Here is a 24,972-nt window from a genome sequence, read left to right on the forward strand (position 1 = left end):
CCCGTGACTCATCTCAAGTTATCATGGAGTTCAGAAACCCAGGATCATTGTTGATGGTGTCCAGAAGGTCCTGTGCAATGTCAAAATGGAGGTGTTTTTGATCCGATGACAACAACTTGAGCACGAATTTCGCAGCCACTTGGTGCATGTTGAGATCATCACGCAAAATTGCATGTGCGGAATCTTTACTCACTCCAACCTCTTGGGCAGTCTCCCGCATGGTCAAATGACGATCTGCCATCGCCAAATTTTGCACCCTCTCAACAACAGCTGCACTCTGAGCAGTTACCTGCCAGAACGCTGGTCACTCTCCGCTGATGTGTGGCCATTTTTGAATTGGTTAACCACTCCTTAATTTGTGTTACACCCATCGCATCTCTGAACACCTGCTGGATCTTACAAATTGTTTCAAATTGAGAATCACCAAGCTTTTGACAAAATTTGATGCAGTATCTTTGCTCAGCACGTTCAGTCATTTTGAGAGAGCCAGTAATCCAACGAACACATTGTGTAGCAGCTTGCGACCGACAGGCAGCGACTGATGTGCTGGAAGGTGGGGACAAAATTCACACATGTGCATGGCCCATATAAACAGGTACTCATCAGCATTGAGTTTCTTCTTCTTTCTAGTAGTCAAAACAAATGGCATGCTTAGAACAAGAGTACCATAAGGCTGTTTAGTCAACAGTCCTGTAGCCTCTGCTATACTCCATGTTTTCCAAGCCAATATGTTAGCATCTGGAAAAGCTTCAAGGCCACCATAATCTGCTTGGTTGCCCCATACAACAACAAGTGTAAGCCATGTACTACCTCCAAACACAGCCTGAACATCACAAGTGAAGTTCAGATGGAGTCCACGAAAAACATTTGGACCTCCAATCAATTGCTGCTTATTAAACTGCCCAGCCAAGTCAATATCAATCGCCTTCAAACTGTGATACACAGGTACGCTGCACCGCCAGCGACGACGCCAAGCACGTCACAGAGGCATTACTGGGGGATGTGTAGGATGGTACCGTGCTATCGTCTCTCTTTTGCGTGGGAAGATCAAAGGTCGGATACTTTTTAGACAGATTTTGTACATGTCTCACAGAAATGAAAACAACAAATAGATAGGTGTGAACTATGTTATAATAAAGTAATTCAAGAGTCAAAACTTCAAAAACGTTAAAAACGTATGTTTTGACAGAACACAGGAAAACTGCGTGATTGTGAAACTGTTGTGTTCATTTGTTGCAGCTTATGAGACAAATTATTGTGTTTTCATCATTTCCTTGAGAGTGATCACATTCATACGAACACATAAATTGGTCAAGGAAGCAATCTCACTCACATACCAGGCATACAAATTAGGTGCGTTGGTAAGACATTACTACCATATGGCACATGTACTGTCACTAATGCCTTGTATGACATACCAGACGTGTTTTCCGTTGGAGGATTCGGTTGTCTTGTCACCTCGTCATCAAACATTTGCAGTTCCCATTTGAAAACCACTCCGTTTTGGCCGCACCTTTCGATAGGGTACTGTCAGATAACATGGGTCCCTGCTCTGGTGCAAGGACCCAGGGTGCTTGCAGTATATATGTCAGACTGTAACTGATTGTATTTTATATTCAGACTAGAGGTCAAAGGTTAGTTTGCCAGCTGATCTGCCCTTTATTTTAGCTGACAATGAGACAAATGTAGTATGATTTTTAAAATTTTGTGGGATGTCAGATATTTCCCCTAAAGTTCCGGGAGAAGTTAAAAAATGTGTAAACTACCTGGCTCATCTTGGGTTTTAGGAATTGATCAGCCAGTCACATTATCTCGATTTACTTTTTTATTCTTTGTTCTGTGGTTCGGTTAAGATTTAAATGATATATTTTAACACTGACAAGATAAAATATTGTTTGCGTATTACACTTAGGTGAAAAAAGTCATGGGATTGCGATATGCACGTAAACAGATGGCTGTAGCATCGCGTACACAAGGTGTAAAAGGGCAGTGCATTGGTGGAGCTGTCATTTGCACTCAGGTGATTCGTGTGAAATGGTTTCCAATGTAATTGGGCAATATGGCGGGAACTAAGACTTTGAATAGAAAATGGTAGTTATAGCTACACACATGGGACATTCTGTTTCGAAAACCATTAGGGAATTCAATATTCTGAGATCCACAGTATCACAAGTGTGCTGAGAATGTCAAATTTCAGCCAATACCTCTCACCATGAACAGTGCACTGGCCGTTTGCCTTCACCAAGAGCAGCGGCATTTATATAACATTGTCAGTACTAACAGACAAGCAACTCAGAGTGAAATAACCACAGAAATCAATATGAGACATCTGACAATTATCTGCTAGGACAGCGTGGCAAAATTTAGTGTTAATAGGCTATGGCAGCAGACAACCAGTTCTAGTACCTTTGCTGAGAGCACGACATTTCCTGGAGCATCTCTCCTGCGCTTGTGACCATATCTGTTGGATCCTAGATGACTGGAAAACTGTGGCCTGGTCAGATGAATCCCAATTTCAGTTGGTAAGGTCTGATGGTAGTGTTTGAGTGTGGTGCAGAACCACGAAACCATGGAGCCAAGTTGTCAACAAGGCACTGTGCAAGCTGGTGGTGGCTCCATAATGGTGCGGGCTCTGTTTACATGGAATGGACTGGGTCCTCTGGTTCAACGGAACAAATCATTGACTGGAAATGGTTATGTTTGGCTATTCAGAGACCTTTTGCAGCTGTACATGGACTTCTTGTTCCCAAACACCGATTGAATTTTTGTGGATGACAATGTGCATATGGGTCGACAGAAGCGTCCGATCCCACGCGTCGGCTTTGACCCGTGGCGTAAGGGTGTTGTCGTGTGTGACGTCATGGCGGCGCGGAGTTTGGTTTGAGTGTGGCTGTCTCCAGTTCTGTTTTATCTTACTTTATTTACTTTTCTGATCTGTTCGTTCTATCTCGTGAGATTTTTTTTTTTTTAATTTAAAAACACTTATTACTTATTTTAATTATCTGTTTCCTCCAATTTCTGTTTTAGTTTATTATATTTATCTTTCTGATCAGTTCGTTCTATCCCGTGAGATTTTTTTTTAAAAAACAAAAAACACTAATCAGCTACTGAAGCATCTTTATCTTCTATGGGTTGCAGGGGTTACGACCCCTGGGGAGGTGGGTGGGTATTCATGCATGGCTGTCTTCACTTACACGTTGTAGCTACGCAAGGCGTCTAAATTTGTTTATATTTAGTTTGCCCCCCACCCAAAACACCCCATTTCCCGCGCTTGTCCCGTTAGTGTCATTAGGCTTATTGTGGAAAGTGTCTGTTTTTGTTTCCGCCATATTTGTGACGTCATGGGTCAAAGCAGACGGGCGGGATCGGACGCTTCCGTATTTCCGTGCATATTACCGGGACACAATTGTTAGCAGTTGGTTTGAAGATGGTTAGAGTGAATGATATGGCCACCCAGACTGCCCAACATCAGTCCTATTGAACATTTATGGGGTGTAATCGAGAGGTTAGTTCATGCACAAAATCCTACACTGGCAACACTTTTGCAATTATGGTCAGCTCCAGAGGCAGGATGGCTCTATTTCTGCTGGGGGCTTCAAACAAATTGTTGAGTCCATGCCGTGTAGAGTTGCTGCAATACGCTGGGCAAAAGGAGATCTGGCATGATATTAGGAGATATCCCAAGCCATTTATCACCTCACTGTAATGGGTAAGTGGATGTGAGTGATAGTGGAATAGTGTGATTGTAATTCTAAGTGGAATTATAGGCTTTTTTTGTTTTCTCTGTTTTAATTATATTCATCGGAGACAATTTTGCAACATAAAGGCACTAATAACTTTGTTGTGGCGTGCCCTAAACACACACACACACACACACACACACACACTACTTTCCTTGTCTTTTGTTAATGTGTATCTTGTCTCATTCTGTATCCCTGAAGTTCCTCCTCCATCATGGGACATACAGAACACGATGAATGAATGAATGAATGAATGAATGAATGAATGAATGAATCGAAAAAGGTGCTCTTTGCTATGCTAGTAATCAAATCACAAAAATGGAATAAATGAAATCCATTTAGAATCATATCAATATGTATAGTTAGTGGATACATGATCTAAAATTTGAGGAGGGAGAGGACAAACATGAATATGAGCATTTTCAGACTTACTGTAGAATATTTAGATAAAGTGAGGTGGTAAGTATTAAATATGATGTACAGAGCAGTGTACAAGAATGTCTTATTTTATATTATAATAACGAAAATAATCAGTTATTGATAATATAATTTAAATGGATAGATAAAAAAGTCTACTCACTAAATGGTGGCAGGGACGGACACACACACACACACACACACACACACACACACACACACACACAAAAGGATTTAACTTTTACAAGCTTTTGGAGTCAGTGGCTCCTTCTTCTGGCAGAAGATTTGAAGGGGAAGGAAGAGGGGTGAAGGAAAAGCACTGGAAATGTTTAGGGGAAGGGATACAGTTTAGAAAAGTCACCAAAACCCAGGTCAGGGGAGACTTACGGGACAGGATAAGGAGGAAGGACTGATTTTTGGGTACTGCAGTGGATGAGATTTGAAAAACTGCGAGCTTAAAGGTGAATAAAGACAGGGTAATATGCTAATATGCAAGACAGAGGTTACTACTAAAGCACCATGCATGAGTTAATAATAGTGAAAAGCTAAGTGCATTGCATGTAACAGAGGTGGGAGGGGGATGGCGAAAAATTGTCAGAAAACTAAAATATAGCAAAGAAAGGAGTATTTCCTGCGAATAAATGCTGTGACAGAAAGAATTAACATAAATTAAGGCCAGGTGGGTGGCGAGAACGAAGGACATGTAGTGCTAGTTCCCACCAGCGGAGTTCTGAGAAACTGGTGTCTGGGGGAAGAATCGAGATAGCGCATGTGGTGAAACAGGCACTGAGGTCATGACTGTCATGTTGTACAGCATGCTCTGCAACAGGATATTATGTGTTGCCTGTATACACCCTGTGCCTATGCGCATTCTTCCCGACCGATAACTCGGTGGTATTCATGCTGATATAAAAGGCCAAACAGTATTTACATAAAAGCTGGTATGTGACATGATGTTTCACAGGTGGCTCTCCCTTTGCTAGTATATGTTTTTTCAGTTACAGGGATGAATAGGTGGTGGCAGGAGGGTGCATAGGGCAAGTCTTGCAGTGGGGACAGCCAGAGGGGCGGGGAGAGTAGGGAGATGGGTGCAGAAGGAGCGTAGGGTCTGACAAAGATATTGCGCAGATTGCGAGGGTGACAAAAAGCTGTTCTGGGTGTGGTGGGCAAAATCTCAGACAGGATGGATCTCATTTCAGAAGTTGTTTTTTGGAGGAATCACCAGGATTGGATGTGATGGCCCGGGAAATCTGCTTGTGAACTAGGGACTTGAGATAATTACGTCCAGTGAAGGCTGAAGTGAGAGTGGTAGTGTATTAGTGTAAAGAGTCTGCATCCGAACAAACATGTTTGGCTCGAATGCCAAGACTGTATGGGAGGGAACATTTGACGTGGAAAGGATGGCAACTGTCAAAATGGAAGTACTGTTGTTTTTTGGTAGATGTGGACGGAAACACGATCACATCAAGGAAAGTGGCATCGGATTCGGAATAGGACCATGTGAAACTTAATTGGGAGAAGGTATTTAGAGATTCCAGGAATGTTTAACAAGTCAGGCTCGCCATTAGTCCATACGGCAAAGATGTCATCATCGTGAAGCTCATCCTCACCGAAGACCAGCTACACACTTCCGTCCACATAAAACATACCAACAAAAAACAGTACTTCCATTTTGACAGTTGCCATCCTTTCCATGTCAAACATTCCCTCCCATACAGCCCTGACATTCAAGGCAAACATGGTTGTTCTGAGCACACCACTTGTCACCCAGTACTATATTGGTCTTGAATGTATCCATCAGCTTGTTCGACAAGGCCCCGACTTCCTAAAATCATGCCCTGAAATGAGATCCATCCTGTCAGATTTTGCCCACCACACCTAGAATAGCTTTTTGTCACCCTCTCAATCTCTGCAATATGTTTGTCTGACCCTATGCTCCTGCACCCATCTTCCACCCTCTGGCTCCTACCCCTGTTATGGTCCCCGCTGCAAGACTTGCCCTATGCACCCTCCTGCCACCACCTATTCCAGCCCTGTAACTGGCAAAACATGTTCTAGGAAAGGGAGAGCCACCTGTGAAACAACACGTCATGTCCTCTCAGAGTAAGCTGATACAATAGCTCCATATTTAGCAATTATATACAACTGCTTGCGCACAGAAAGATCTGTACTTAAAGACTGGAAAATTGCTCAAGTCACACCAATACCCAAAAAGGGAAATAGGAGTAATCCATTGAATTACAGACCCATATAACTAACGTCAATTTGCAGTAGGGTTTTGGAATATATACTGTATTCGAACATTATTAAGTTCCTCGAAGAAAACGATTTATTGGCATGTAGTCAGCACGGATTCAGAAAATATCGTTTTAGCGAAACACTCTTTATACTCGTGAAGTAATGAGTGCTACATTTTGATTACACTATAAGTCACACAAATATGAAGGCTGTAAATTCAGCTAAATACTTAGGGATTACAATTACAAATACCCTAAATTGGAACAATCACATAGATAATGTTGTGGGTAGAGCCAACCAAAGACTGCAGTTCATTGGCAGAACACTTAGAAGGTGCAACAGGTCTACTAGAGAGACTGCTTGCACTACAATTGTCCACTCTATTCTGGAGTATTGCTGTGCGGTGTGGGATCTGCATCAGATGGGACAGACAGATGACATTGAAAAAGTACAAAGAAGGGCGGCTCATTTTGTATCATTACGAAGTAGGGGAGATAGTGCCACAGACATGATACATGAATTGGAGTGGCAATCATTAAAACAAAGGCGTTTTTCGTTGCAATGGGATCTTCTCATGAAATTTCAATCACCAGTTTTCTCCTCCGAGTGCGAAAACATTCTGTTGGCACCCACCTACGTAGGGAGAAATGATCATCACGATATAAAAAGATAAATCAGGGCTCTAACAAAAAAGTTTAAGAGCTCGCTTCTCCCACGCACCATTCGAGAGTGGAACGGTAGAGAGACAGCTTGAAGGTGGTTCCGTGAACCCTCTTCCAGGCACTTTATTGTGAATAGCAGAGCAATCACATAGATGTAGATGTACTAGCTGTTATGTAAGCACTATTCGGCCTTTCATATCGACATGACTACCACCCAGAACTTCTGCCAGAAGGAGCCACTTGCTCCGAAAGCTTGTGAAAGTTAAATCCTGTTTTTTTTGTGTGTGTGTGTGTGTGTGTGTGTGTGTGTGTGTGTGTGTGTGTGTGTGTGGTCCTCTGCTGCCACTTGGTGAGTAGATTGTTTCTTATTTTATATTATGTTATTTTATTTATTGCATATTTGATCTGACCAGTTAGGCCCTTAAGATCCTATCTTATAACTGACCAGAAGCAATGAATACCAAACGTATTACAAATCCTTCCCAATAATAAAAATAATGATGATGATGATGATGATAGGCGTTTAGATCACAGTATGAGCATGTAGATTTGAGTAATGTATTGCAGAAAAGTTAAAAGGCTCAGATTGAAATACTGTGTAGATTACGTGACCCACATGACATCAAGAACATTTCCAAGTTTTAATTCTTCTCTTGAAAGCATTAAATTAGTTCAGTAATTCATTGCATATAATATGTAAGCTTTTACATAGAAGCCAAGAAAGCTTTATGGTCCATTGACATTTACAAAAGGGAATACATTCTCACGAGACATTAGGCATATTTCTTGTAGGAATGTCTTTCCTGTATGTTTAGGAATCAAACAGCTTTAATGATTGGCACCTGATGATGTGTACTGTTGGCAGAGTAGGTATTATGTTTTGTGCATGAATTTAATTGGTTTTAGATTAAACTAGAGTGAATTTTTGTTTTCAGGTGTGAAAATGTTGATTTTGTTGGCTGTTACCATTTCACTTGTGTTTGTAATATTTCTCATTTGGATCTTACGGCAAAAGAGCAAAAAAGTCAGCCTTAAAGGAAAACATGCCATTGTAAGTTGAAAACTTATCTTTTTTAGTATATTGACTTATAATTAAAGTGTTCATGAGTGGCAAATTTGTGACTGTTAAGACTGTGTAGTGCTGGTTGACAACAATTAGAAATGTGGCTAATATCAGGTGAATCAACGGTTTCCCATATGATATTTTCTGTAAATTGAATCCAGCCATTCCTTGGACGTTTGGGTTCCAGATTAGCACAAATACTTTATTATTGAGTGTGTTTGAAATTTATTTTAAAAAGATAGGGAATATATTTTATTAAATCCAAAGATGCAATTTTAAAAACTTGGCGCATATATTTTATAAAATCCAAAGATACATTCCTTTTTAAATTTTGTTTTCCTTGAGTGTGTACATAATTATACAGTAGTATCACTCCCTGTGAAATGTCCCAAATTTTTAATTGTCACAACACTGATACACAGTGGCAGCATGCTTTATCACACAGCTGATTTACAAGCATTATATCAGCACTGCATGTGTCTGGTTGTTGCTTAATATATTCCAGGAACACATCTGCAGCTCCAGCACCAGCAATGTAAGAAATCTTCATGCTCTCTTGTCCTATGTCCTCTTCATTACTTTCCTGCGTGCTTTTTATTATTTCTTCATCTGTTAAAGTGTGGTCTGTCTCCTAGTTTCCCTCATTTGGCCACTTAGCCTAATCATCATTAATTTCTCCTTATCTTGGGAGTGTGTGGAACATTGCAGTGTACAAACTATTAGCAGTTGATGATTCCGAATTGACTGGCTCATTCCTGTTGCTCAGTACTAGATCCAACTCTGCATCATTGGATGGCCAAACTTTATTTCAACTTTTCATTATGATAACACTCCCCACTGTATACCATGCCTCGGCTGCTTCCAAAACATCATCACATAACTTGATTGCTTTCCACACTTTCAGCATAGTCTTGACAGAGTCATGTTGACATTCGTTTGGCAAGGAGAAAAGAAGTGCATGTCGATAATGACGTTGAATTGAGTCCAAATTTCTGTGGTCCTTAGGCTGAAACAGGGATATCACATTGGGTGGAAGAAAGAGTGTTTGTATACAATCGGATGTTGAGTCAGAAGGATGACTGGGAACATTGTCAGTAGTAAGGGTAGCTTTCAGTGAAAGCATTTTCTTCTTCAGTTCTTTTCTACCTACTGGTACAAGCACTTTGTGGAACGACCGAGACAATATTTCTCTGTCCATCCACACTTTCTTCTGGGCACAATATTGCACTGGTAGTGTGTTTATGTCACTGTGTTGAGAACGCCTTTTTTGCACTGTTGTATGAACTGTATATATAAACAGCTATATCTGGTTCTTCATTCACACTCTTTCACATAACCTTCTGTTTTCCCAATTCACTATCGATTTGGTTTGCATACTGTCAAATAAGATCTTTCTTTATCTGAAATTTCAAGTTTCTGTTTGAGGTCTATTGCAACATGTGTCCTTGTAGAAGACATGATACTGAACTATAAAGAATGGCACAATTTCAAATGTGTGTAGCATTGTTTAACTTCATAATTAACTAACAAAATTTTTGTGCACAATAATTCATTGTTGTGCACTGTTTAGGATGTGGGCTGGATATTATTGAGAGGCCAGACTACTGGGGGTGGGATTAGTGAGAGTTTAGTGTAGCTTTTTTTTTTCATAGTGTATATGGATTGAATGTGGTTATGTGAGAACCATGAAAGAGCCTAAAATGTCATGTTCATTGAAGAAGTGCATGTGAATAAAATTATAACATACATATTGGGTATCGGTGGGAATTTTGTGATGTAATGTCTGTGTTGCATTTACAATTGAAAGAAATTTAAGGTAATAACAGCACATCCAAGTTCATTACAGGATCTTTGTTTCATAAACAGATTTGTTATGGTGAAAAGTAATGTTGAGAGTTGCAGATTATACTTTTAAAAATTAAGTTCTACTCCTGTACATGAATATCTGCTTTATTTTAGCTATCAAACTAATTGACGGGAATTTACCGAGCTGTCCTTCAATACAACCTACTTGAAGTAATAGTTTTGTCCTTAAATGTATCATAATTGTTTTATATATTAGATCTTCTTCTTCTTCTTCTTTTTTAATTTGCCAGTAAGAGAGAGAATCACTCATATTTAGATAAAATGGATTAATGAACTTGCTTGAAATCAGTTGTTTAATACTCTATACATTCTCGGGAACTGATCTGCCAGGGACCAGAAGAGATTAGCTATACGGTGGAGAGTATGAGAGGTTCACATTGTGAACTGTTACGGTTAATTGATTTGTGACTATCGACATTTAACAGGAAACATTTAAAAGTAAACAAGTTAACAGAGAGATAAAAAAGAATAGAAAAGATGCAGAGAAGTAAAAAGCTCCTTGCTTATGTTAATTTCTTGCTTTGGAAAGCAGTATGCTGCAAATGTAATGCTTATACGTATACACTGATTAGCAAGTGAATTAGAAATTGGTGCTGTGATGTAAAGTAAAATAGTTTGATGTGGCATGTCACTGTGAGCCCACTGCATCATATGTTGAGTGTTTGGTTAACAGTAACACACAAGCTGAGCAAGACTGGGCATCTGAGTACATCTGGCATATGTTGGCAGGCTCAGTATGTTTGATTGCTTTCATATCATTAATATCAGACGCATGTGCTATGCCATTGGGTACAGAATCCAAAACCATAAATAACTAAACATCTGTTAACTGGACATCATATGGAGCAAAGGTAGTGTGGGCACACCAATGTGTGACACAAGAAACAGGAATAGCTTTTCAGAAGCTGAAATGAGTAGTTAGTTTATGTCACTGGTAACAGAGTGATGGGAAATTAGTTCTTTGTCACATGCAGTGTGCTCTAAGTAGATCACAAAATAGCTGTAGAATATAGCTGGGATTGGGGTGTCTCAGAGGAAACTTGGTTGGTCTGTGCCCCAACTTAACATATGTATTAACAGCTGTGACATTTATTGTAGGTGACAGGAGGATCGAGCGGCATTGGAAAGGAAGTTGCAGCAAATCTTCTAAGAAGAGGTGCAAGTGTCACATTAATTGCAAGAAACCAAGAACGCTTGAGCCAGGCATACGAAGAGCTGAAGAAGTGCATTACCGATACTCAGAACCAGGAACTTAAGTATTTTTCGTGTAAGTGCAACTGAAAATTCTTAAATATTGTGGCCATTATAATACGCGCTCTAAGCAGAGTTCTTTCGTGGAAATTACTACAGGTGAAAATAAATTGTATATTTTTTTCTGAGAGTTGTGCTGACTCGGTTGCAATGCTGTTTTACTGTGATAGTTAATTTCAGTGGATGTGGGTGGCAATTATGAAGATGTGAAATCTGTTGTGGAGAAAGCAACATGTGGAGTCTCAGTGCAGATGTTGGTCAATTGTGCAGGAACGTCAGTGGCAGGCCGCTTGGAAGACTTGTCGATAGAGGATATAAAGGTTTGTAGCAAGAGGTGTTAGTAGCAGCGGTGTATTACAATAACTAATTTTTTTAAAAAATTCTTGTTTTCATAAGTCAATCATACTTGTTTCTGATGGAACAGCAATGTAGAATACCCATCCTTTGTAATGTCCTCCCTGTAACACTTTCTAATGCTTGGCATATTTGAATATAGTTGTAATCATGATATTATGAAGAATTATACTGACAGTTGGTAAAATTGTTGTTTTATCGATAGACAGCCAATTTCATGATCTAAAACCGCATCATCAGTTGCGAGAATGTTAAAAGGTCATAGTTGTACCCAGCACAACTAGTCAAGGTATATTATTCAGTGAATGTTATCTACATTACACTGTGAAACAATGGGTGATAAAGACGTGATCCATTAATTTCTTTAAATTGCTGGTGGGTGGATCATGTCGTTATAGGCCCTTGTTTTAAGATTTGCGTGCATTGGTGAGATGGTAGGGCAGCCTAGCTGTGGGAAGAGTAGAAGGGGCCCGCTCAGGTGACTAAGACTGGCTAACAGGCTTGTGCTTCAATGGGCACTTCTACTCTTGCCCTGCCAATACACTGACACAGGCAAATCTTAAAACAAGGGCCTAAATTACATGATCCACCCACCAGCAATTTAACAAAATTAATGGATCATGTCTTTGTCAACCTTCGTTCACCAGTGTGATATAGATAATAATCATTGAATAATGTATCTTGACTAGGAGCAATGGGTATGCCAATGACCTTTTAACATTGTTGCACCTGATGATGTGGCTTTTAGGTGGTTAGACTGGTTGTCTATCAATAAAACAACAATTTTACCAGCTGTCGGTGGAATTCTTGTTAACACCATGCCTTTCAACAATTGAGGATGCCCAGAATGTAACACACTTTGTGATAGTTGTAAGCATTTAATTGCAACACTATTCATTTGACCTGTGTATGTGCTGGATCTTCAGCATTTAAAATATATTCTGATATGGTTGAAAATTTGGCCATTCTATCATTTCAAATTGCAACAGGAAATACACAAAATTTAGTGCAAATTGCAACACCAAAAAGAAACCCCCTGCGAGTCTTGGGGTTAGAATAAGCCCAAGGTATTCCTGCCTGTCGTAAGTGGTGACTGAAAGGAGTCTCACACGTTTCGGCCTTTGTGATGGTCCCCTGTAGAGTTTGACCTCCATTTTTCAAAATTTTCCTGAGGAGTGAGCCAATGGGGGAAGGGCGCCTTACATGGTGCATCGTGTCCGTCATGTGCTGAGACCTCTCGCATCCTTTGTCAATGTGGATCTGCATTTCTTCTCATTCTCCAGCTGTTGGGCGAGGTCACCGTCCTGGGTGCGTATTTTTCCATCAGCTGTGCAGTATCTTTTTATACGCTGACGATGGCAATGGACTTGTTTGCTTGGTTACACCTGATATCCAGCACAGTAGCCAGACCGTTATGGTGGGGCCACCATGTACCCTGTTGGTTCTGGGTGGCACCTGTGGGGAGGGCTCCTGGTTGGAGTGGGTGGCATCAGGGCAGATGACATGAGATGAAGTGTAGTCCATCATCTCTTGCTGGTGGTGAAACACCAGCAGTCTCTAAGCATTCACAAGCTCAATTCAACGCACAGAAGTACGGCCCCAAATCATTCCCCTCTCTGGCCACACCATGGCAGGAACATCAGGCTAAGGATGGCAGCGGCTCTTACTCGCTGCGGTTCCTTGTATGTTAGAGAGCTGATGATGAAGCCTCAGTTTTTTGTTGAGCATATAGAGGACAAGTTTGGGGAGGTGTAGGGCTTGTCCAAAATGAGATCTGGGTCAGTCTTTATCAAAACAGCATCCTCTGCCCAGTCACGGGCTTTACTCGCGTGTGACAAGCTGGGGATGTTTCTGTTACCATCACACTCCATAAGAGCTTAAACATGGTCCAGGGTATCATATTTCACAGGGACTTTCTTTTGCAGTCCGACGATAAGCTGCGCACCAATCTAGAACGGCGAGGTGTACATTTCGTTCGGCGTATCCACCAGGGTCCGAGGGATAATCAGGTTGCCACTGGTGCCTTCATCTTGGCCTTCGAGGGTGATACATTACCCGACAAGGTCAAGGTGATGGTCTACAGTTGTGATATAAAACCCTATATCCCTCCCCCAATGCAGTCCTTTAAATGTTGGAAGTTCGGTCATATGTCTTCCTGCTATACTTCCAGTGTCACAGGTCGAGATTGCGGACACCCATCATATCCCAATACTCCATGTGCCCCGCCTCCCATCTCGTGTCAACTGTGGAGAGCACCATTCGCCTTGCTCGCCAGACTACAGGATTCTACAGAAAGAAAGGAAAATCATGGAGTACAAGATTCTTGACCGACTGACTTACACGGAGGCTAAGAGGAAATTTGAATGCCTACATCCTGTACATATGACATTATCTTATCCCGCTGTTACAACAGTTCTAGCCCCATCAGCTCTGCCAGCCCCCAGTCGCCTCTCAGAGCCAGAAGACTACATCTGCCTCCTTGATGGTGGGGCTCCCTGTTGTTCTTGCACTACCTACTTCAGGCGTAACACCCCCCAACCATCGGGAACGTCCATCTCCATTGTTCAGCCTGAGAAGTGTACAACTTCTTCAGCTGCTCTCGCTAGGAAGGGGGCCCCTTGGGTCTCTCCCTTCTCAGGTTTTGCTAGTGGAAGAGATGACACCTGACAGTGGTTGAAGAGCCCAAAAGCAGATGGTCACAGGGCTTCATGCTCATCCTCAGTCCCGGAGACTGAATCAGTGAAGTCCTCCCAGCCAAGGAAACCCAAGGAACAGCGAGAGAAATCCAAAAAGGTGGTCACCAATACCAAGGGAATTGTGGTGGCACTCACACCACCGCTACCTCCAAGCTCTGCGTCTGTGGATGAGGTGGAGATTCTGGCGTCTGCTGAGGACATAGATCTCGCCGGACCCTCAGACAAAATGGATATAGACTGCTCAGGCAAAAAGTCGGTGGCAGCAGGTGACCCTGATGCATAAACTGTCTCATTGAATGTTCCATGCCTTCCCAGTCTAACGATGATGTCATCCTCCAGTGGAATTGTGTGGTTTTTTCCACTGCCTGGGTGAGCTACGGCAGCTGTTAAGCTTTACACCTGCTATCTGCATTGCCCTCCAGGAAACCTGGTTTCCGGCATTGTGGACCCCTGAAACTCAGACTGTGGTGAACATGTGCCCTTTCAAACCCCTCTTGAAGTTGTGGCTGTCAGAATAAGGACGATGCAGGAAATAACTGTCTGCAATGTATATCTTCCTCCAGATGTTGTAGTATACCTGAATGTATTAGCTGCACTGATTGATCAACTCCCTATACCTTTCCTACTCTTTGGAGATTATAATGCCCATAACCCCTTGTGGGGCGGCACTGTGCATACTGGCCGAGGCAGAGATGTCAAAACTTTACTGTCTCAGTTCGACATCTGCCTCTTAAATACTGGGGCCGCCACACATTTCAGTGTGACTCAGGGTAGTTACTCAGCCATTGATTTATCAGTTTGCAGCCCAGGACTTCTCCCATCTATACACTGGAGAGCACATGACAACCTGTGTGGTAGTGACCACTTCCCCATATTCCTGTCACTGCCCCAGCATCAGTCACACGGACGCCTGCCCAGATGGGCTTTAAACAAGGCAGACTGGGAAACTATCATCTCTGCTGTCACTGTTGTTCACAGGAACATGGTTGAGCAGGTGACTACAACAATCGTTTCTGTGGCAGAAAACACGATCCCTCGCTCTTTAGGGTGCCCCCGACAAAAGACAGTCCCTTGGTGGTCACCAGAAGTCGCTGAAGCAATTAAGGAGCTTCGGCGAGCTCTACAGCAGCATATGCAGCACCATTCTCTGGAGTACCTCATAGCCTTTAAACAGCTCCATGCTCACGTTCGCCAACGTATCAGACGATGGAAGCAGGAGTGTTGGGAGAGATACGTGTCGACCATTGGATGCCATGGCAAAAATCAAACGTGTTTTTGGCTACCAGACCCCAACAGGTGTTCCCAGTGTTAACATAAATGGCATGTTATCGACTGACGCAAACACGGTTGCCGAGCATTTTGCTGAGCACTATGCTCGAGCCTTTGGATCGGAGAATTACCCCCCAGCCTTTCACACTCTCAAACGGCGGCTGAAAGGGAAAGTCCTCTCATTTACTACATACCACAGTGCATCCTATAACACCCCGTTTACGGAGTGGGAGCTCCTCAGTGCCCTTGCACATTGCCCCAATACAGCTCCTGGACCAGATCGGATCCACAGTCAGATGATTAAAAATCTCTCATCTGACTACACGTCACATCTCCTCGTCATCTTCAACCGGCTCTGGTGCGATGGCGTTTTTCCATCACAATGGTGGGAGAGCACCATCATTCTAGTGCTCAAACCCGGTAAAAACCCACTTATGTGGATAGCTATCGGCCCATCAGCCTCACCAGTGTTCTTTGTAAGCTGCTGGAATGTATGGTGTGTCGGCGGTTGAGTTGGGTCCTAAAGTCACGTGGCCTACTGGCTCCATGTCAGGGCGGCTTCCGCCAGGGTCGTTCTACCACTGATAATCTTGTGTCCCTGGAGTCTGCCATCCCAACAGCCTTTTCCAGATGCCAACACTTGGTTGCCATCTTTTTTGATTTATGAAAAGTGTATGACACGACCTGACAACATCATATCCTTGCCACATTATATGAGTGGCGTCTCCGAGGCTCACTCCCGATTTCTATCCAGAATTTCCTGTCGCTTTGTACTTTCTGTGTCCAAGTTTGTGCCTCCCATAGTTCCCCTGCCCCCCCATATCCAGGAGAATGGGGTCCTGCAGGACTCTTTATTAAGTGTCTCTCTATTTTTAGTGGCCATTAATGGTCTAGCAGTAGCTGTAGGGCCGTCCATCTTACCATCTCTCTATGCAGACGACTTTTGCATTTCATACTGTTCCACCAGTACTGGTGTTGCTGAGCAGAGTCTACAGGGAGCCATCCACAAGGCGCAGTCATGGGCTCCAGCCCGTGGTTTCCAGTTTTTGGCAGCAAAGTCGTGTGTTATGCACTTCTGTCAGTGTCGAACCATTTGTCCGGGACCAGAACTTTACATTAATGACGATCCACTCACTGTAGTGAAGACATATTGATTCTTAGAACTGATTTTCGATGCCTGATTCACTTGGCTTCCTCACCTTTGTCAGCTTAAGCTGAAGTTCTGGCAGCACTTCAATACCCACCGCTGCCTGAGCAACACCAACTGGGGTGCAGATTGCTCTAAGCTGCTGCAGCTCTACAGAGCCCTTGTTCAATCTCGCCTTGACTATGGGAGTGTGGTTTATGGTTCGGCGGCACCCTCAGTGTTGCATTTACTCGACCCAGTGCACCACTGTGGCATTCGCCTAGCGACAGGAGCTTTTAGGACGAGTCCGGTGTCCAGCGTCCTTGTGGAAGTGGGAGTGCCTGCGTTGCAGGTTAGGTGTGCACAACTGCTGGCCAGTTACGTAGTGCACATTCGTAGTTCTCCTGTGCATCCAAATCACCATCTCCTTTTCCCACCCACGGCGGTTCATCTCCCGCATCAGCGGCCCAGTTCAGGGATTCCAATTGCAGTTCATGTCTGATCCCTTCTTTCCGAGCTGGTGTCCTTGCCTTTACCACCAATACTTGAGGTCCATTCACGTACATCTCCATGTTGTACACCTAGGCTGCAGCTTCGCCTGGACCTTTCACATGGCCCTAAGGACTCAATTAAACCTGCGGCTCTTCGCAGCCACTTCCTCTCGATTCTTGACAAGTGCTAAGGCCACGAAGTGGTTTACACCAACGGTTCGATAACTGATGCTCACATCAGCTTTGCGTATGTCCATGGACAACGTATTGAACAGCATTTCTTCCCCGATGGCTGCAGTGTTTGCACTGCCGAGCTGGTGACTATATCATGCTCTTGAGCACATATGTTCATGCCCCAATGAATTGTTTGTTGTGTGTACTGACTCTGTGAGCATCCTACAAGCTATCGACCAGTGCTACCCTCACCATCCTTTGGTGGCGTCCACCCAGAAGTCCATCTATGCCCTGGATCAGTCTGGTCGTTCAGTGGTGTTTGTGTGGACCGCAGGACATGTCGGCATCCGCTTCTGCAGATGGGCATCTCTGAACCTGACCTGCATCCTGACTTATGCCGCAGGGTTTTTCTGCTTTTCGAGACAGAATGGCATAACAGTGTGCACAACAAACTTTATGTCATTAAGGAGACTACGAATGTGTGGAAGTCTTCCATGCGGGCCTCTCGCAGGGTATCAGTTGTTCTCTGCCAGCTCCGCATTGGCCACGCTTGTGCCATGAAGACCCACCTCAGTGTCGGTGCGGTGCCCGGTTGACAGTGGCCCATATTCTGGTGCACTGTCCCACTTTGACTGCCCAACGACAAAATCTTGGGTTACCGGACTCGTTGATGCTCATTTTATGTGATAACACCTCATTGGCTGATTTAGTTTTGTGTTTTATTCTTGAGGGTGGGTTTTATCATTTGATCTAAGTTTTAGCGCATATCCGTTGTCCTGCTGTGTCCTCCACCCTAGTTCTTTTAGGTTACCGTATTTACTCAAATCTAAGCCGCACCTGAAAAATGAGATTCAAAATTGAGGAAAAAAAAATTTCCTGAATCTAAGCCGCACCTGAAATTAGAGGCTTGAAATTAATGGGGAATAAAAGTTTTAGACAGCACCTCCAAATTGAAACAAAGTTGGTCCATTGTAACACGAGACACAATTTAGGTCGAATGGATGAAGATACAGCTACAGTAATTTGGTTTGAGTCGTAAGCTTAACAATTTAGCTTTACCAAGTAGCCATTGCTATGTGTCAGGCGCTCCGTCCGTATTTATATGGGTACCCTTCCTTTTTCACGTGCTTTGTCTGGTTTGAATAGATTGCTTATTTTGCTAGATCTGATAAGTGCCGTTCTCTTTGTTATAGGTGTTTACGTCACTCTAAGCTGAAAATGTATTATTGTACTGTGTCATGCATTGTTTGTCGCATTCTGATAATGAGTATTTACGACCTGTCGCTGCTCGCGGCATGACTTCCTTTTGTGCGCACTACCGTGGCTTACAATAAAAAAAAGGAGAGGAATTGTCTCATAAGCGAAACAATGGCAAGAGACTGCTATTTGTTGTTACTTACACTGCTGCTTTCTTTGATAATGATCAACAAGAAGCAAATAATAGACTGCATATGATAGATTATGTTCTGAACAAGAGTTCAGCGAAAATTTTTCTCCGTTTGAAAATCTTTGCAGGCGCCTCTTTAGTACATTACATTCTGCACAGAAATTAGTCATCTTAGATTTAAAAATTTAGTCAGTTGCCATGTTTCATTTCTGACTGTATCACTATTCAGCATAAGAATAATACAAATATAAACATGACATGATATGTATATTCTTCTGTGTTTGCTGTTGTCTCACTCTAGTTTCATAGTTTATTAGGCAGACAGAATTTAAATGCGATAGCAGCAAACATGAAAGAATACATGGCATGATGTTTACATTCTTCTACCTTTTTTTTAAATTTATTTACTGATGCAGAGGTTTTGGTGCCAGTATTTATCTCGCGACATTTCGGGAAATGTCATACTACCCATATTCTGGCGAAGAGTAGTATTTATCTTCGTGCCTGCAAAGCATGCCTGTGTAGTGCTACATATATTCGACGGCAGAAGTTAGTTGTGGCAGCATCTACCAACATTTTTCATAACTTCCACTTACTTTGCACTTGATCATAAGCCGCAGGCGGTTTTTGGATTTAAAAAACCAGAAGAAAAGTGTGGCTTAGATTTGTGTAAATACGGTAGAGGTTTTAATGTCTTGCAGAGTGGCTGACTTTTCCTTTCTATTCTCGTGGTTGGCCAGCCACTGTAATCTGCCTTCTTGTTTTATTCTCTTCTGTTGCTAGCGGCTCTGTTTTCTAGTCCTCTTTTGTTTCTTTTAGTGTTCCTTGCCTTTCCTTCATTCTTGTTGTTTTTCCTTTCTTTCCATTTTGTGTTATATGTCTCGTCTGTTTTATTGTAACACTTGTAGCATTGTTTTATAAGGAACAAGGGACCGATGACCTCGTAGTTTGGTTCCCTCCCCCCTTCTTTTAAACCAACCAACCAACCAAAAAGAAATGTCACTAAATTTGGTACATCACAATAGACAGATGATTAGGAGTACAGAACTGTACCAAAATCTGTGACTCTGAGAACCTGATATAGTGTGAAGGCTTCACATGGTGGAAACAGAGCATTTAAACGTTGTGTCATGGGATAGAAGAGAACCTCAGTCTGTTCCTGTGGTACTGCCCTCCACATGATTTATATGTAAGTCCACGGAGTAACATTGTCATTGTAGCAGCCACACAGACAGCATTCAGATGAAGCAAGTGGGGACAGAAAATAAAATACCACACTGTTCCATGAAAATATCTTGAAAATGATACTGTGCCAGGCTGTCTTACAAGGGGAGGGCGCGGGACGCAGGTCACTGATTTGGCTCTAATTGTGTTAGTAGAAGCTGGTAGATGCTTGAAGTTCGTAGAATATCTCATCTGGGTGGGCCATAGGAAAAGAAAAATCACTTTCCAAAGATTTTTGAATACAGTGTGAGGGATTCTTGAGCAACAATGCTAAAGTAATACAGTGACTGTCAGTTTGCCAGCTTGGGTGTGATTCCTCCTGTTAGCATCATTTTTACTTCTTTTTTTAATTCCTTGGAGTGGTAATGCCCATTGTCATAATGTTCTCATTGTTACTTGTTTGTAACGGCCTTGTGCATCCTGAAATTGTTCCCATGTTTTTGAATTCATGAATGCAGTTTCGTCATTTCTAGTGCCAAGTTGTTCTACTTCTCTCCTCCAAATTTGATGATAAATCCCCGCCTCCCACCCCAAGCTATTGTTTTAATAATGCAAACTTCTGATGTGGATGAGCATCATGAAAATTGATGACTTTCTTCTTATCAGACAAGAACACCAAAGAATAAGATTAATAACTGTTACAATCATAATCATTGTCGTTCATGTCTGTACTCGAAGAAGAAATCTGTTGCAAATAAAATGGGACTGTATGTAGTAAAAGTGTATGTGAAGAAGAGAGAGAGAAAGAGGGAGAATCCGCATACCTCTTCATAAATACACTCCTGGAAATTGAAATAAGAACACCGTGAATTCATTGTCCCAGGAAGGGGAAACTTTATTGACACATTCCTGGGGTCAGATACATCACATGATCACACTGACAGAACCACAGGCACATAGACACAGGCAACAGAGCATGCACAATGTCGGCACTAGTACAGTGTATATCCACCTTTCGCAGCAATGCAGGCTGCTATTCTCCCATGGAGACGATCGTAGAGATGCTGGATGTAGTCCTGTGGAACGGCTTGCCATGCCATTTCCACCTGGCGGCTCAGTTGGACCAGCGTTCGTGCTGGACGTGCAGACCGCGTGAGACGACGCTTCATCCAGTCCCAAACATGCTCAATGGGGGACAGATCCGGAGATCTTGCTGGCCAGGGTAGTTGACTTACACCTTCTAGAGCACGTTGGGTGGCACGGGATACATGCGGACGTGCATTGTCCTGTTGGAACAGCAAGTTCCCTTGCCGGTCTAGGAATGGTAGAACGATGGGTTCGATGACGGTTTGGATGTACCGTGCACTATTCAGTGTCCCCTCGACGATCACCAGTGGTGTACGACCAGTGTAGGAGATCGCTCCCCACACCATGATGCCGGGTGTTGGCCCTGTGTGCCTCGGTCGTATGCAGTCCTGATTGTGGCGCTCACCTGCACGGCGCCAAACACACATACGACCATCATTGGCACCAAGGCAGAAGCGACTCTCATCGCTGAAGACGACACGTCTCCATTCGTCCCTCCATTCACGCCTGTCGCGACACCACTGGAGGCGGGCTGCACGATGTTGGGGCGTGAGCGGAAGACGGCCTAACGGTGTGCGGGACCGTAGCCCAGCTTCATGGAGACGGTTGCGAATGGTCCTCGCCGATACCCCAGGAGCAACAGTGTCCCTAATTTGCTGGGAAGTGGCGGTGCGGTCCCCTACGGCACTGCGTAGGATCCTACGGTCTTGGCGTGCATCCGTGCGTTGCTGCGGTCCGGTCCCAGGTCGACGGGCACGTGCACCTTCCGCCGACCACTGGCGACAACATCGATGTACTGTGGAGACCTCACGCCCCACGTGTTGAGCAATTCGGCGGTACGTCCACCCGGCCTACCGCATGCCCACTATACGCCCTCGCTCAAAGTCCGTCAACTGCACATACGGTTCACGTTCACGCTGTCGCGGCATGCTACCAGTGTTAAAGACTGCGATGGAGCTCCGTATGCCACGGCAAACTGGCTGACACTGACGGCGGCGGTGCACAAATGCTGCGCAGCTAGCGCCATTCGACGGCCAACACCGCGGTTCCTGGTGTGTCCGCTGTGCCGTGCGTGTGATCATTGCTTGTACAGCCCTCTCGCAGTGTCCGGAGCAAGTATGGTGGGTCTGACACACTGGTGTCAATGTGTTCTTTTTTCCATTTCCAGGAGTGTATTTTGTCAGGTTTGGTGTATAGTATCAAATCTTCATCATTTACTAAGAAATTATCATTCAGAATTTCAATAAGATGCTCTAGAGCTGCTGACCCATAGCTTTTGCTAGAGGACCCAGAGGCGCATGGGAGTTGGTGATCATACCTTTTCTTTATGAATTGAATTGAAGAAGTGCAATGAAGACCACTGGTGAATTTTTATTTATTTATTTATTTATTTATTTTTCAAGAAAATCATTATCAAAAGTTATAGTTTTGATATTTTCACCAATCATGTCATGGTAGAAAATTCTTGATGGGTTTCCATTTTGCAATAAAATAATAGGTTTGCACAGAAAATCACTACAGATATGAGACATTGTTCACAACTGTAGAGACTGTTATGAACTGTTAGAAAACAGGTACAGTAACGTCCAGTTATAGGGAATTTGCTCCGAATGCATGCACAAAGGAGAACAAAGAAAAAGAAGAGAGTGGGGGTATGGCAACATGATGTTGCTACTGAAGGGCAGTTGAAATCACAAACTGTCAGAAATATATTATTTAAAACAATTCCTGTTTAAATGTATTAATTAACTAAATTTAAATAATCATGGGGCGATCAAAAAGTTTCTGTTCAAGGGTCTTGCTGTAGCATACATGCAACGTAACACAACTCCAATGTGGGTATGTAAGCACCAACATGGTAAGGGATTAGTGCAGCATTCCTGTCTTTCTGACATGCTTGTGGTAGATGTGAACTATGGTGATATAATTGCCAAATGCATCCGAACTGGACCAACGTGCAGTTATTCTTTTCTTGGGTAGCAAATGACAAATACTGATGGGCTTCCATCAGAGAATTAAGAATGTGTGACAGCATGTCTGTTGAAAACCTCCTCAGTGGAATGATTTGCCAAACAGTGGTGCTGCTTCATGATAAGACACATATTGCAAATGTCACAATGCAGAAGTTACACACACTCAAATGGGAGACACTTCTACACTCACTGTATAATCCTGATCTCTCCCCAAGCGATTATCATATCTTCAACCCCTTAAAAAAGTTCTTGAAGGGTTGACGATTCTTGTTGGACGAGGATGTGCAGCAGGCAATTACGGTCTTCTTCATGCAGCAAGAGGCAGTTACAGACTTCTTTATGCAGCGGGGTATGGTGTTTTACCAAACAGGTATCTTCAACATGGTGTGTCAGTCAGATGATTGCTTCGTTGCTCACAGTGATTTTGCCTGATTGGCATACCAATTCTGAGCTGTAAGCCCGTCGAACAGAAACTTTTTTACAGAATAAATTAATTTTGCTTGTATATATTGAATCAATAAATATGTTTAAATTTCATAAATAATAGTGTAACATTGCAAGGAATAAAATAAAATCGAAAAGAAAAAAAATTACAGGAGCAGTGCACTACCGTTTTTACTTTAGCCTTGTAGTTCAAAAATCCATGACACTGTACTCAAAAACTTTTAGAGTGTGTTTTCTCTTTTCCTATGGCCCACTCAGGCAAGATATTCTAGGGAGTTGAAAGGAGTGTCTGCCTGCTTCTACTCACACAGTTTGAGCCAAATCGGTGCACCCTTTCTTGTGCGCTCCCCATACTAATAACGTGGCTACATGGTTTACTTTCCATTATTTTCTAATGCAGTTGATAACCACAATAAACAGCCATAGATCACTTGAGCATTTTAGCTTTTGTTCACCACATCTTCCTTGCTTGACTTCCTTGATCTTGGGTGACAGGCTGTGCCGAACTGTCTGCTACTACGGTACAATGGAGATGGGCAATTTTGGGATCTCTCTATCAAAAGTGAGTACAAAATTTAATGGTAAACAAACCAATGTTTTCTGTTGAGACTAGTGTTTTCCATTGATTGAGCTTGTTGTATCACTGAAATTTTTGGACATGCAAAAGAGGAAGCAGGTGGGTTCATATGGATATCATCTGTCTCTTAATTTTAACCACTTATGGATTCATTTTCTTACTACCCAACCTATGTATTATTATTATTATTATTATTATTATTATTTATTATTTTCGATTATTCCCATTTAAGAGAGCATTTGAACTTGAATTCCTTTATGATGATTGTTTTTTCTGAGCCCAAATTTTCTTCATGTGTTCACTGTGTTGTTTCTTTCGCTCCGCTGTCCATTTGCATCCTGATCTCTTCTGTGTTGTAGTGTCAATTTTATGTTTTTTGATGATGATCCTGAATTCAGTTCTATTTTCTGCATCGTTTACTGTTATGTGTGCTTGTCTCAGGTCAATTTCAACTTCTTTTATCCATTTTGTTTTTCCCCTGCCTGAGTTGATGACTTTAAGAATTCGCTTTGAAATTCTGTTTTCATTCATCCTATGGATATGTCTGTAGAACTGCATTCTTCTTTTCCTTATTGTATCCGTAATCTTGTCTGTGTATTTGTATAATTCTGATGTTGGTCTCTTCATCCAGATTCCTTGCTCTTGTATCGGGCCAAAAATTTTCCTGAGAATTTTCCTTTCTTGTTTCTCTATTTCTTTGATTTTAGTTTGCCCACCTATTTGTGTTTTAAAAACTACAAAAGTAACCACTGTGTTTCGGGTGTTTCTCATCTGGAGAATCATTTTCAGGTTCCAGATCTGCTCTATGCATGATCGTCCCTTGCAAAAACCAGCCTGGTATTCTCGTATTTGTGGGTCAGCTTGTTCTTCTAACCTATTCATGAGAACTTTTGATAGGATTTTATATGTGACTGGTACGAGTGAGATACCCCTGTAATTATTTGGTTCAGTTTTGTCCCCTTTTTTGTGGAGTGGATGGATGAGTGCGCATTTC

The 24,972-nt window shown here is 42.6% G+C and overlaps 1 protein-coding gene across 1 annotated transcript in view; it reads left to right on the forward strand.

The window, feature by feature from the left end:
- Positions 1–24,972, forward strand: part of LOC126198665 (3-ketodihydrosphingosine reductase) — a 67,285-nt gene that overhangs the window by 4,101 nt on the left and 38,212 nt on the right. Inside the window, exons 2-4 of the mRNA XM_049935148.1 lie at positions 7,993–8,108; positions 11,085–11,253; positions 11,418–11,557. Of these exons, the coding sequence (XP_049791105.1) occupies positions 8,001–8,108; positions 11,085–11,253; positions 11,418–11,557 (417 nt within the window). The 5' untranslated portion in view covers positions 7,993–8,000. The remainder of the gene's footprint in view (positions 1–7,992; positions 8,109–11,084; positions 11,254–11,417; positions 11,558–24,972) is intronic.

This window comes from Schistocerca nitens, chromosome 8 (assembly GCF_023898315.1).
Source record: "Schistocerca nitens isolate TAMUIC-IGC-003100 chromosome 8, iqSchNite1.1, whole genome shotgun sequence".
Taxonomy (NCBI): domain Eukaryota; kingdom Metazoa; phylum Arthropoda; class Insecta; order Orthoptera; family Acrididae; genus Schistocerca; species Schistocerca nitens.